The sequence below is a fragment of the Myxocyprinus asiaticus genome, chromosome 20, assembly GCF_019703515.2.
Source record: "Myxocyprinus asiaticus isolate MX2 ecotype Aquarium Trade chromosome 20, UBuf_Myxa_2, whole genome shotgun sequence".
Taxonomy (NCBI): domain Eukaryota; kingdom Metazoa; phylum Chordata; class Actinopteri; order Cypriniformes; family Catostomidae; genus Myxocyprinus; species Myxocyprinus asiaticus.
This window is the reverse complement of record NC_059363.1, coordinates 5,959,037-5,972,450: the sequence shown is the minus strand read 5'-3', so window position 1 is coordinate 5,972,450 and position 13,414 is coordinate 5,959,037. Positions and strand designations below refer to the sequence as shown.

General features: G+C 41.8%; 1 protein-coding gene across 4 annotated transcripts in view; it reads right to left on the bottom strand.

Annotated features, from left to right (window-relative positions):
- The window catches only part of LOC127410850 (MAX gene-associated protein-like), a 40,394-nt gene that overhangs the window by 9,441 nt on the left and 17,539 nt on the right, over positions 1-13,414 (bottom strand). For 3 of the 4 annotated variants that reach the window (XM_051646056.1, XM_051646057.1, XM_051646055.1), the window contains 9 exons: positions 11,710-12,374; positions 11,228-11,516; positions 10,912-11,102; positions 10,625-10,729; positions 10,508-10,544; positions 9,935-10,347; positions 3,711-3,951; positions 3,179-3,478; positions 2,157-2,456 (listed from right to left, as the gene is read on the bottom strand). In XM_051646056.1, the coding sequence (XP_051502016.1) occupies positions 2,157-2,456; positions 3,179-3,478; positions 3,711-3,951; positions 9,935-10,347; positions 10,508-10,544; positions 10,625-10,729; positions 10,912-11,102; positions 11,228-11,516; positions 11,710-12,374 (2,541 nt within the window). The remainder of the gene's footprint in view (positions 1-2,156; positions 2,457-3,178; positions 3,479-3,710; positions 3,952-9,934; positions 10,348-10,507; positions 10,545-10,624; positions 10,730-10,911; positions 11,103-11,227; positions 11,517-11,709; positions 12,375-13,414) is intronic. The other variant, XM_051646059.1, reaches the window with a different exon arrangement.

Below are 13,414 nucleotides of genomic sequence, written 5' to 3'. Positions count from 1 at the left end.
CTACTTACTCAAAAGCATACATTTTTTGATGAGTAAAATTAACACGTCGACATGGTCCAGTGAAAGACGGGACTTGACTCACCTGAGGCGCCTGTCCTGCACTTGAAAAAGCCCGCTCAGTGGAAAAATAACGTACAAGCATGCACAGATGTAAAGAAGACTCAAATGTGAAAACATCCTTAGGGACTTTCAAATATTTGGAAAGCCGATTCCCGCACCACCGAAGTGATTTCATAACTACTTTGCTGAGTTCGCTTGTCTAGCGAAGGGACATTTTCCTGCACGCACCGCGAGTGAGAGAGGGAAGACGCACACGCAGCCTGAGGTGAAATTAAACTCTGTATCTGCTCCAGATATCCTCTTTTTTAAATAATATTTGTATTATTAATTCTATTTAAAATATGTAACATTAATATGACAGTAATTTAAGTGCAGCCTCTGTAAAAATATAAAGCCAAACGTAAATGTGTAAAAATTATTATCAGTTTAATGGGAGGAAATATTAACCGACTAGTAATTCCAGTGTCGACTAGCAGCATCAGAACCGTTTAGTCGACTAGTCTCGCACATCCCTACTAGTAATACATTGATATACACTATATTGCCAAAAGTATTCGCTCATCTGCCTTTAGATGCATATGAACTTAAGTGACATCCCATTCTTAATCCATAGGGTTTAATATGACGTCGACCCACCCTTTGCAGCTATAACAGCTTCAACTCTTCTGGGAAGGCTTTCCACAAGGTTTGTGAGGTCAGACACTGCTGTTGGACGAGAAGGCCTGGCTCGCAGTCTTCGCTCTAATTCATCCCAAAGGTGCTCTATCGGGTTGAGGTCAGGACTCTGTGCAGGCCAGTCAAGTTCTTCCACACCAAACTCGCTCATCCGTGTCTTTATGGACCTTGCTTTGAGCACTGGTGTGCAGTCATGTTGGAACAGGAAGGGGCCATCCTCAAACTGTTCCCACAAAGTTGGGAGCATGGAATTGTCCAAAATCTCTTGGTATGCTGAAGCATTCAGAGTTCCTTTCACTGGAACTAAGGGGCCAAGCCCAGCTCCTGAAAAACAACCCCACACCATAATCCCCCCTCCACCAAACTTCACAGCTGGCACAATGCAGTCAGACAAGTACCGTTCTCCTGGCAACCGCCAAACCCAGACTCATCCATCAGATTCCCAGATGGAGAAGCGTGATTCGTCACTCCAGAGAACGCATCTCCACTGCTCTAGTGTCCAGTGGCGGCGTGCTTTACACCACTGCATCCGACGCTTTGCATTGCACTTGGTGATGTATGGCTTGGATGCAGCTGCTCGGCCATGGAAACCCATTCCATGAAGCTCTCTACGCACTGTTCTTGAGCTAATCTGAAGGCCAGATGAACTTTGGAGGTCTGTAGCGATTGACTCTGCAGAAAGTTGCCGACCTCTGTGCACTATGCGCCTCAGCATCTGCTGACCCCGCTCTGTCATTTTATGTGGCCTACCACTTCGTGGCTGAGTTGCTGTCATTCCCAATCGCTTCCACTTTGTTATAATACCACTGACAGTTGACTGTGGAATATTTAGTAACGAGGAAATTTCACGACTGGACTTGTTGCACAAGTGGCATCCTATCACAGTACCACGCTGGAATTCACTGAGCTCCTGAGAGCGGCCCATTCTTTCACAAATGTTTGTAGAAGCAGTCTGCATGCCGAGGTGCTTCATTTTATACACCTGTGGCCATGGAAGTGATTGGAACACCTGAATTCAATTATTTGGATGGGTGAGCGAATACTTTTGGCAATATAGTGTATGATTAATCATTTACGCCGACATCACCCAGGGAAAGATAGCACTCACAGAGCTGCAGGTGAGCCCGAAACTGCACACACTCCCTTCCGTTTTTAAGGAGGCACTCAGAGCTAATTCGGACATGAAACAAAAACTTAAGCACTTGGTGTTATTTTGCCCTACTCAGGTGTGGGATTTTTCGTGCATGATTTAAACACTCAAGCAACGTTACGATTTGAAATGGGACTCCAATCATATGTCATGCCCAACACCCCTGACACACTCAGCTTAGTAACAAGGATGCTTGGCCTCTTTATAACTCTTAGCAGCTATATTTGATGCTTTCCTGAATCAATTTATTTTGTATTCTAGAAGTACTTACTTGGGCTTTGAGAAAGGAGGCTGGGCTTGATGGCTTTGATCAGACTTAAAGGCACCAATTGAACGAGTTGACCACTGGCATCACGGTACAATGTTTTGCCATCTGTTGTCTTCACAACCTGAAGCAGCATCTTTTGGCCCGGTGTCTGTTGGGGGCGAAACTGAGTGATGGGCCTTGGAGGCTGCGGACCATTGTTGGGGAGCCCTGCATTACGGGACATAACTGTGATCAAAACAGTCTTTTTCCCAGAAGTGGCAGATCCAGAGGAAGAGACGGTTGTAGGGGTTAAACTTGACCCACCTGGCAACAGTGAAAGGATTCAATAGGCCAACTTAAACAACTGACTTATTTTAGTAAAATCATTCAAAGACATTGTGAAGCACACAAATCTAGCAGAAACAGAGCTTTAAACTAGCCCACTCTGGGTTCACAATTAAAAAAAAGAATGTTGATGGTGACACATTACATTCACAATAGCAAGTCTGCTCATATTTTGCTGTGCAAGGTAAAACAAAAAAACATTAAATACACTTTTTGTCCAAATTGAAACTGACTGAAATTGGGTCTCTATCACAATGATTTGCCTGTGTGACAGACAAGTTTGGTTCAACTATACTCAGATTCAGAGAAAACGGAGTGCGAAATCCAATAAATACAAAATACACACTTATACCAAGTAACGTTGAGCTTGCATCAATGCTGATGGGCACATCAGGGGCACATAACAGTTGCAAAAGGAGTGCTCGTGAGCACCCTTCAGAAAATCTTATATGACTTTGCAACACCCTACGGTCTCGTGGACTTGACACACACCTGCACGCGACGGCAATCACAAGTCCGCAAGTCCACATCATGTGTACCATTTGGGACAGGGCCTAAGATACATATCAGGATATACTGAAGCGACAACATTCTCTACATCACAAGAACAGGCCCATGAAGCCAAGTATGTTGCGTTCTCCCAGAACATGGCACAAGGGAAGCACAGACACAGGATGTCAAACCAAGGAAGCCAGGCTTACCCAGAGGCAGGCTGAGCGATTTAGTGAGGTTGGTGATGGCAGGGGATTGGACATTTGATTCAGTGGGAAAACTGGTGGTGTTTGACGGTTCAAACACTTGAACAGCCAAGTCTGCTTTTGGAGGAGGAAGAGCCACCCCTGAAGCTCCAGCCTCTCTGCCAACCATCAACAGATTGGAAGGGATGACAATATTTGAAGCAGAAGGCTGTATATGAGGAGTGCTATTGCTGGGCACATTTTGAGAGTTGATGTTGTTGATCACAAACTGGGTGAAGACCTTTCCCACTGGGGGCTTGGTCACTGTACAAAAACAAATTAAGGAGCTGGTTAAGTCTGCCGATTAACAAGTAATGCAATCTACTATAGTGTTCTGCACTGCTCAGTATACACTCTGGGCATCTACTGTATTGGTCAATACCCATTTGGGCAAAAGGTTTGTATGCTCCATCTGGATGTATACAAAATTGGATTAAGTGGAAAAGATACTATTCTGTGTACTGTGATCAGCACACAATTTCTGTCCTTGACTTACCTACAGGCTCGACAGATGATGCGGTTGTAGAAGATAATGTGCCGGTAACTGTGACCACACTAGTGACCGGAACTGATGTGGTAGAGGTCTTTGTAGTGGTCGCTGTGGTTACTATTTCAGATCCAGACTGACTGACTGGACATATTCTCCCTGTGATGTAAGCTGCCAGTCTATTGGCAGGGTGCAAAGCCCCCATCTGACCAAGCTCTAGCTTGGCTTGTGGGTATGGCTTTCCATTGACCTGCAAAAACAATTGATTGTTAAAAAAAATTTATATTAAAAGTTATTAGTATGTAAAATACAAAGAGAACCAAGTCTAGGACCGGCATCTATATACAATGCATTCAGAAAGTATTCAAACCCCTTCATTTTTTCCACACTTTATGTTGCAGCCTTATGCTAAAATGTTTTAAATTATTGTATTTTTTTCACTTCAATCTACATGCCATACCCCATAATGACAAAGCAAAACCCAGATTTTTGATAACTTTGCAAATTTATTAAAAAGATAAAACTGAAATATCACATTGGCATAAGTATTCAGACCCTTTGCTATGACACTTGAAATTTAACTCGGGTGCATCCCATTTCTATGGATCATCTTTGAGATGTTTCTACACTCTGATTGAAGTCCACCTGTGGCAAATTCAATTGATATGACACGATTTGGAAAGACACACACCTGTCTTTATAAGGTCTCACAGCTGAAAACGCATATCAGAGCAAAAACCAAGCCATGAGGTCAAAAGGAACGGACTGCAGAGCTCAGAGACTGGATTGTGTCGAGGCACAGATCTGGAGAAGGCTACAAACATTTTTGGCTGAGAGCAAGAGCACAGTGGCCTCCATAATTCTTAAATGGAAGAAGTTTGGAACAACTAGGACTCTTCCTAGAGCTGGCCGCCTGGCCAAACTGAGCAATCAGGGGAGAAGGGCCTTGGTAAGAGAGGTGACCAAGACCCCGATGGTCTCTCTGGTTAAGCTAAAGAGATCATGTGTGGAGATGGGAGAAACTTGCAGAAGGACAACCATCACTGCAACACTCCACCGATCTGGGCTTTCCGGCAGAGTGGCCAGACGGAAGCCTCTCCTCAGTGCAAGACACAAGAAAGCCCACCTGGAATTTGCAAAAAAGCACCTAAAGGACTCTCAGACTGTGAGAAACAAGATTCTCTGGTCTGATTAAATGAAGATTGAACTGTTTGGCCTCAATTCCAAGCATAATGTCTGGAGGAAACCAGGCACCACTCATCACCTGCGCAATACCATCCCAACGGTAAAGCATGGGGGTGGTAGCATCATGCTGTGGGGGTGTTTTTTAGCTGCAGGGACTGGTTAGGGTTGAAGGAAAGCTGAACGCAGCAAAATACAGAGATATCCTTAATGAAAACTTGGTCCAGAGCGCTCAGGACCTCAGACTTGGCCGAAGGTTCACCTTCCAACAGGACAATGACCCTAAGCACACAGCCAAGACAACGCAAGAGTGGCTTAGGGACAACTACTGTATGTGAATGTCCTTGAGTGGCCCAGCCAGAGCCCGGACTTGAACCCAATCAAACATCTCTGGAGAGACCTGAAAACGACTGTCCACTGATGGTCCCCATCCAACCTGACAGAGATTGAGATGATCTGCAGAGAATAGCAGAATATCCCCAAATCCCAGTGTGCAAAGCTTCTTGAATCATACTTAAAAAGACTTGAGGCTGTAATCGCTGCCAAAGGTGATTCAACCAAGTACTGAGTTAAGGGTCTGAATACTTATGTCAATGTGAGATTTCAGTTTTTTTCTTTTTAATAAACTTACAAAGTTATCAAAAATCTGTTTTTTGCTTTGACATTATAGGATATGGTGTAGATGTGAAAAAATAAAAGAATATAAAGCATTTTAGCATAAGGCAACATAACATGTGAAAAAAAAATGAAGGGGGTCTCAATACTAGGGGTGCACCGAATAAATCTGTGATCGCGCCTAGATTTAGGGCCGATCTTTTTTGCTGCACGCAGGGAATCACACATACACTGCTCCTCTAATGAATGAGTGCTTTCTCAACACTTGATGCATGACAGAATGGCATCTGGAGGGTGAGTTGTTGGCAATTCTAAGCATTCATGAATTTAAACTTTCAGACATGATGCAATTCAGATGAATATGCCGGTTTGTTTTTAAAAATGTGTAAGAACTACATGTGTATGAATATTAAGCTGCCCATTTTCTAGAGTCATTATGGTTGTAATTTTGACTCGTTGCACAGTGAGCAGGAAGAGGATAAAGAGGCGGCTAACGGGTATAAAAACGAATTAAACAAATAAACATGCAAAATACATGAGTCGTGACAATCAGACATCGTGTGGAGCGATAGAGACTGTTTGAGCGATCATGAGCACTTTTAGCTTTACTCTCTTTAACGAGCGCTTTGTCAATTAAACGTGCTGTCCAGATGCTCTCAATCTTTCATCTGTCACTCATCTCAGTGCTATTCTGTGAGGATCCCAATTTAAAATCAGATTAATATTAGTCACAATACCACTAATAACAGATATAACTGTTTAACCTTCAATAAAGCAATTCACGCATTTGCCTAATTAGTGATTTGTTTTACAGCAAAACGCCAAAGACAGTAAACAAATCATAAATACTGATTATTTCTCTCTGGAGCAATTTTAGAGCTTGTAATGAATATATTTTTCTTATTTTTGAATGTATTTCTGTAGTGTGTGATGCTCTCATGGTTTTTACTGGTTGCCAGTATATCACAATGACATTTTGATAGTGACAACAGAACGATTAATAACTGTTTTCAATACAAAGAAATGTTAGCGATTTACAATTAATGTAATTTTAATGTAGTTTTGGTAACACTTAATAAAAAGGTTTCATTTCTTTAACATTAATGCATTAGGTGTCATGAACAAACAATGAACAATATATTTTTACAGCATTTATTAATCAATATTAGTTAATAAAAATACAATTGTTCATTGTTAGTTCATAATGCATTAATGTTACTGATACAACTTTTGATTTTAAAAATGTATTAGTATATGTTGTAACTAACATTAAGTTCATTAGTTCATGTTAACTACAGTAATGTTGTTAAACAATATTAACAAATTGAACCTTTTTGTAAAGTGTTACTGTAATTTTACTGTGTGGGGCATAAACATACAGTGGTGTGAAAAAGTGTTTGCCCCCTTCCTGTTTTCTTATTTTTTTGCATGTTTGTCACACTTAAATGTTTCAGATCATCAAACAAGTTTAAATATTAGTCAAAGATAACACAAGTAAACACAAAATGAAGTTTTTAAATGAAGGTTGTTATTATTAAGGGAAAACAAAATCCAAACCTACATGGCCCTGTGTGAAAAAGTGTTTGCCCCACCTGTTAAAACATAACTTAACTGTGGTTTATCACACCCGAGTTCAATTTCTCTAGCCACACCCAGGCCTGATTACTGCCACACCTGTTCTCAATCAAGAAATCACTTAAATAGGACCTGCCTGACAAAGTGAAGTAGACCAAAAGATCTTCAAAAGCTAGACATCATGCCGAGATCCAAAGAAATTCAGGAACAAATGAGAAAGAAAGTAATTGAGATCTATCATTCTGGAAAAGGTTATAAAGCCATTTCTAAAGCTTTGGGACTCCAGAGAACCACAGTGAGAGCCATTATCCACAAATGGCGAAAACATGGAACAGTGGTGAACCTTCCCAGGAGTGGCCGGCCGACCAAAATTACCCCAAGAGCACAGCGACGACTCATCCAAGAGGTCACAAAAGACCCCACAACAACATCCAAAGAACTGCAGGCCTCACTTGCCTCAGTTAAGATCAGTGTTCATGACTCCACCATAAGAAAGAGACTGGGCAAAAATGGCCTGCATGGCAGAGTTCCAAGACGAAAACCACTGCTGAGCAAAAAGAACATTAAGGCTCGTCTCATTTTTGACAGAAAACATCTTGATGATCCCCAATACTTTTGGGAAAATACTCTGTGGACTGACGAGACAAAAGTTGAACTTTTTGGAAGGTGTGTGTGTCCCATTACATCTGGCGTAAAAGTAACACCGCATTTCAGAAAAAGAACATCATACCAACAGTAAAATATGGTGGTGGTAGTGTGATGGTCTGGGGCTGTTTTGCTGCTTCAGGATCTGGAAGACTTGCTGTGATAAATGGAACCATGAATTCTGCTGTCTACCAAAAAATCCTGAAGGAGAATGTCCGGCCATCTGTTCGTGACCTCAAGCTGAAGCGAACTTGGGTTCTACAGCAGGACAATGATCCAAAACACACCAGCAAGTCCACCTCTGAATGGCTGAAGAAAAACAAAATGTAGACTTTGGAGTGGCCTAGTCAAAGTCCTGACCTGAATCCTATTGAGATGCTGTGGCATGACCTTAAAAAGGCAGTTCATGCTCGAAAACCCTCCAATGTGGCTGAATTACAACAATTCTGCATAGATGAGTGGGCCAAAATTCCTCCACAGTGCTGTAAAAGACTCATTGCAAGTTAATCGCAAACGCTTGATTGCAGTTGTTGCTGCTAAGGGTGGCCCAACCAGTTATTAGGTTTAGGGGGCAATCACTTTTTCACACAGGGCCATGTAGGTTTGGATTTTGTTTTCCCTTAATAATAACAACCTTCATTTAAAAACTGCATTTTGTGTTTACTTGTGTTATCTTTGACTAATATTTAAACTTGTCTGATGATCTGAAACATTTAAGTGTGACAAACATCCAAAAAAATAAGAAATCAGGAAGGGGGCAAACACTTTTTCACACCACTGTAACTGCAGCATATAACTAGCAAAAGTGTGGCAAAGGGCACTTTAAAAAAAATCTGATCATATCGGCCTCAAATTTCCTGATCGGTGCACCACTAGTGCTTAATATGCAGTTGTTGACTCTAATTTCACATAGCTACAGATATTTTTTCATTTAAGGCCAGTTCGGCCTATAAAAGAGCAAATAAACATCTTTTTGATGAACTCTTCATTCTTTCTTGTCTGTTGCTTGAAGAGAAGAAAAATAAATAAATAAAAATCGGCAATCGGTATCGGAATCAGCCCATTTGCTTGTAAATAAATAAATAAATAATCGGCCATGAAAAATCATGATCGGCACATCCCTACTGAATACTTTCTAAATACACTGCATATATATCCCAGTGCTAAAGCCCCGTTCACACCACCAGGGACACGGAGCGACAAAGCAACACGATCCCATTCATTTCCAATGAAAGCACAGCAACCTCTGGTGACACGAGTGACAGAGACTGTTGGCAAAAAGATATGGGCATGGGAAGCGTCACAAAGTCGACAAATGTTTAACTATGCAAATAGCGATTGACATTCGGGAATGGCAATCAATGAGACAGAAGGCAGTGGAGCTCACATCACCTGTCTGCTGTGAGAGTGAGATGAGACAGATGTAGGCAATGTAGGCAAGACAGAGAAGTTAAAAGTTTCTGCGAGCGAATTCGCTGTTCTATATATTGTCCGTAACCACGTAGTCTACATGGATATAGGCTAATAAAAATGATGCGTGGAAAACTGTCAGAATTCTGAGTGAGTTTGTTTCATATATTGATAGAGTGTTTGTCTTGTTAATGATATGATGCATTGTGCACTGCTGCAGGTTATATAAAAACACTCTCCCGTGCAGAATGTTCAGTTTTAGGGGCAATAGAACTGATTACTTTTTCTCAACTTATCATGATATCTTAGTTTTACCAGCAGTACATCTCATCTGTGATCAGATTTTTTTTTTTAAGGCTATGGCCAGTTGTGCAGTCCACCAATAACGTTAACAGCGACAGCAGTCTGACGACTTCATAGTACAGAGACTAGCGACACCAAGCATAATGTAGTTGGTGGTGTGAAAGGGGCTTAACACTTCTTTTTTGAATCCATTGCTGCTTGCTATTATTGCTGTAGCATTTACCAGTGTTAAATTCTTAATTCTATTTCTAAATAGCTATTTGGTTGTAAGAAAACACAATTCCCCGCCCCCCACCCCCACCCAAGTGCCTTTAGTGATGTCAGCCAAAGAGGAAAGTCATTTCAGAGATCTATTGCATTTTTTTTCCCCTTTTGAATTATTTGCACTGATGAATCTTGCAAACAGAAGATCAGGAAAGTGCATGAAGACAATAAATATGATACATTTTACTTTCTGATATTGTGTATTCCTAATTACTTCTGAATGGGTAATGCATACATACCATAATTTGGCCTGGGGCATCAGGTGCTTTTGTCTTGGCTTTGAGCAAGCCTGCAGGAGAACACCTGGACAGGAAGGGCAGACCTTTCACCTCATTCTTCTCAACAGGCTTTTTCAACTCTGCTTTATTTTGTGCAACTTTCTCATCTTGCTTTTTCTTCTCCACAGGTTGAGAGATGTTTACTTTGTATATGTAGGCAGAACCCTCCTCTTCTAAGGTCTTGGAGATTGGCTGGATATAGTATTTGCCAATCCAGAAAGGGTGCTTTAAATTATCCTGAGCCATATGCTCACATACTATCCGCATAACATAATTTCTGCTGTCTTTACTGGCCCAAATGCACTTGGATACGATCTCAAGCTGCTTGGAAGGGCCAGACAAATTAAGAGGTACAAGCTCACCCTCCTCAATATCTAGAAGGAAGATTTAAAAAAAGACAAAGTGGACTTCAATGGTGTTGAAGGACCAGATTTTGAAGACATTTAAAAGCCCTCCAATCATGACACTTTGCTGTTTGGCATAAACCATAATTACACTAGCTATGAAATTATTTTCAGTAAGTGCAAAACTTACTTGGTGTAGAGACCTGTGAGATGTAGTGTTGGTCAACCTGCCAAAAAAGCATTTTAGTAGTATTTTCACACTGTCTTTACCAGAAAATATGCCATCATACTCATGTAAGTGTCTTACCGTTTTTTGTTTACCCTCACACCTCCAAAGAAACGGTCGCACACGAGCACAAGTTGGACTGGTGTACATAAGGTCCTTTGTCATATTCAGATTTCCTTCTCCCACCTGAATGCAGAGTAGGACATTTTTAAGATTTCAAAGTGTACAAGGCAATAAATTTACAAAATTCTGCAAATGAAAATGACAATTCCACATAAAAAAAGCATAGTTAAACACCTTATCAAAAATGCCTGACAATGCTGATATGGTTTCTAAGTGTTTAAAAACCATGGGTCTGGATATCTTACCCTTTTCTGTTTTAAGGGACTCAAAAAGCTTTCGAGATCGTGTTGCAGCTCTCGAGACAAGAGTACAGGAGAAGGGGATCTCGGAGGAGGAGGGGAGAAAAGAACTTCTGAATCAGAATCTTTGCTTTTATTATCCCATAATGTCTTCACACGCTTTGTGGGCTCAGGTGCTGCCTCAGGATCTGTCAGAACTTCAGATGATGTGGAATATCACAGTATAATTAAAATACTTGTCAACTGTTATAATAATGGAACAGCTGATGCAATAAGTACATCACGCCTGGTATGAAGGTATGAGGCCTTTGAATACACTCACCATATGTTTTTCTCTTTATATTTTTCTTCCACTTATCCTTATCATCTGATCCTCCCTGAATTTCAGGCTCCTCTGTTGAAATTTCTTCCTGTTTGGGGGTCTTTAATGCAATAACTTTGCATCGCAGACAGCTACAGCCCAACATACATTGTGGTTTGCCGCAATGATGATGGCGCCTTATGTGAACCAGACTGGCACAGACACAGCCAAGCCTGCAGAAGACATTGAGGCAAGGTGGTGCACGTCGTTTTATAATTCTGATGGCATCAGGGTTTCCTTTCGTTACACCCTTAAAATAATGAGAAAAAGACAGCGTTATAAAGGAAAGTGTAACAAGAAATAATGATTTACTCAAGATTCGAGTGGTGTCTTTAAGAACATTATCTCATATTTCAATTCTGTTGTTGATGGCAATCACTTAAAAATCCCAAAATTAGTTCTCACAAACTACAAATCAAAATGGGCTTCAGTTTGACTTCTACCTCAGCAGTGACAAGAGTGGCTAATGCGATGGCCGCTCTCTCTTCTGTGATAAAAGTCCAGTGCTTGCCTTCCCATACTGCTCCATCTTCCACATCCATCAGCTTTACCAGAGTCTTGGGCAAGCCTGGACTGGGTTCACCTGAGGAGCTTGCTGCTGTGATGCCAGAGACCTCAACCATGGAAGTCTCATCAGAAGTTACGATTGCAGTCATTTGTGCAACACACCTTTCAGCACTCAAACTCTTTAATTTCACCATATTTATGGATCTCTTGCTTTGTAGCTGCTTTTTCACACTCATAGCAGGTTTGTCAGCACTGCTGACTGGTTTTGTTGTACTAAGAGTTTGATTTCCTGTACCAGAACTCTTAGATTTTTTAGCCTGGGCTTTGAGCTTGGATGTTGGCTTTACTTTATCAGATACTGGAGACAGTTTAGATGTGGAGGATGAAGAGGGAGGGACTTGTTTCTTAAGTACACTATCCAGGGTACGGACATAGCTAGTGCTCTTAGTGGGTAGCTGGTATGCTACAGGTGTGGTGACAGTCTGGGACAAGTTGGCAGCTCGTTCATCAATCAGCTTGCCCTCACTGGCCAGGTACTCATCCAACATGTCACTACAGAATGCAGAAAGATTCTTCTGCTCTGCATCTATGCTCGGTGCCACTGCAAATAAAGTGTAATACAAAATCACATTATTTTGGATGCAGTATCATATCAACTTTTCAAGTTACCCTTAGTATCATGTCAAGTTCTGTAATAAATCACTGCCAAATTTTAAATTAAGTGCCAATGTGCCTAGGAAACTCAAGATGGCGCCGAGTATGGCTGCTGCGTTGCGAGCTCCGACACAACATAGCAATGTTTTGTTTGTTTTGTTTACAATTCTTATGTTTTTTGTCTTGGATGTTGTCTGCCTTATTGTCTACGACAGACAAACACTTTTGGACATTGGTTCAGCGATCTCACACCGAAAACCGGACTTCGCATTCCTCAATGCCGACCCGCTGTTTACAAACACGCAAGCAGAGCCCTTTGTCTGGGCAGCACGGCCGCGGAAACGCAAGAGGAAAAGGGGAAACAGATCCGGCGTTCTCATCAGAGTAAGACGCCGCACAAATCGACCCCCGCTACCCACTATTCTACTGGCAAATGTTCAGTCTCTGGATAACAAGCTCTGCGAGCTGAAAGCGCGGATCTCTTTCCAACGAGAGACGAGGGACTGCTGCATTATCTGCCTAACAGAAACTTGGATGTCTGCGGAGATTCCAGACTCAGCCATTGAACCCGCGGGGTTCTCCATGCACCGAGCGGACAGAGCGAAAGACCTCTCAGGTAAAACTAGAGGAGGTGGTGTATGTTTTATGATCAACAAATCCTGGTGTGATCAGAGGAACGTACATTCCATCAAGTCTTTCTGTTCTCCTGATCTGGAATTTCTTATGCTTCTGTGTCGACCATTCTGGCTACCGAGGGAATTCACAGCGGTCATTATCACTGCTATGTACATTCCCCCACAAGCCGACACAGACCGGGCACTCAAGGAACTGTACGGGAGTATAAGTGAGCAAGAAACCGCGCAACCTGAGGCCGCGTTCATTGTGACCGGGGACTTTAATAAAGTCAGTTTAAAATCAGTCGCACCAAAATATCACCAGCACATTAGTTTCAACACACGAGGGGACCGGGTTTTGGATCATTGCTAC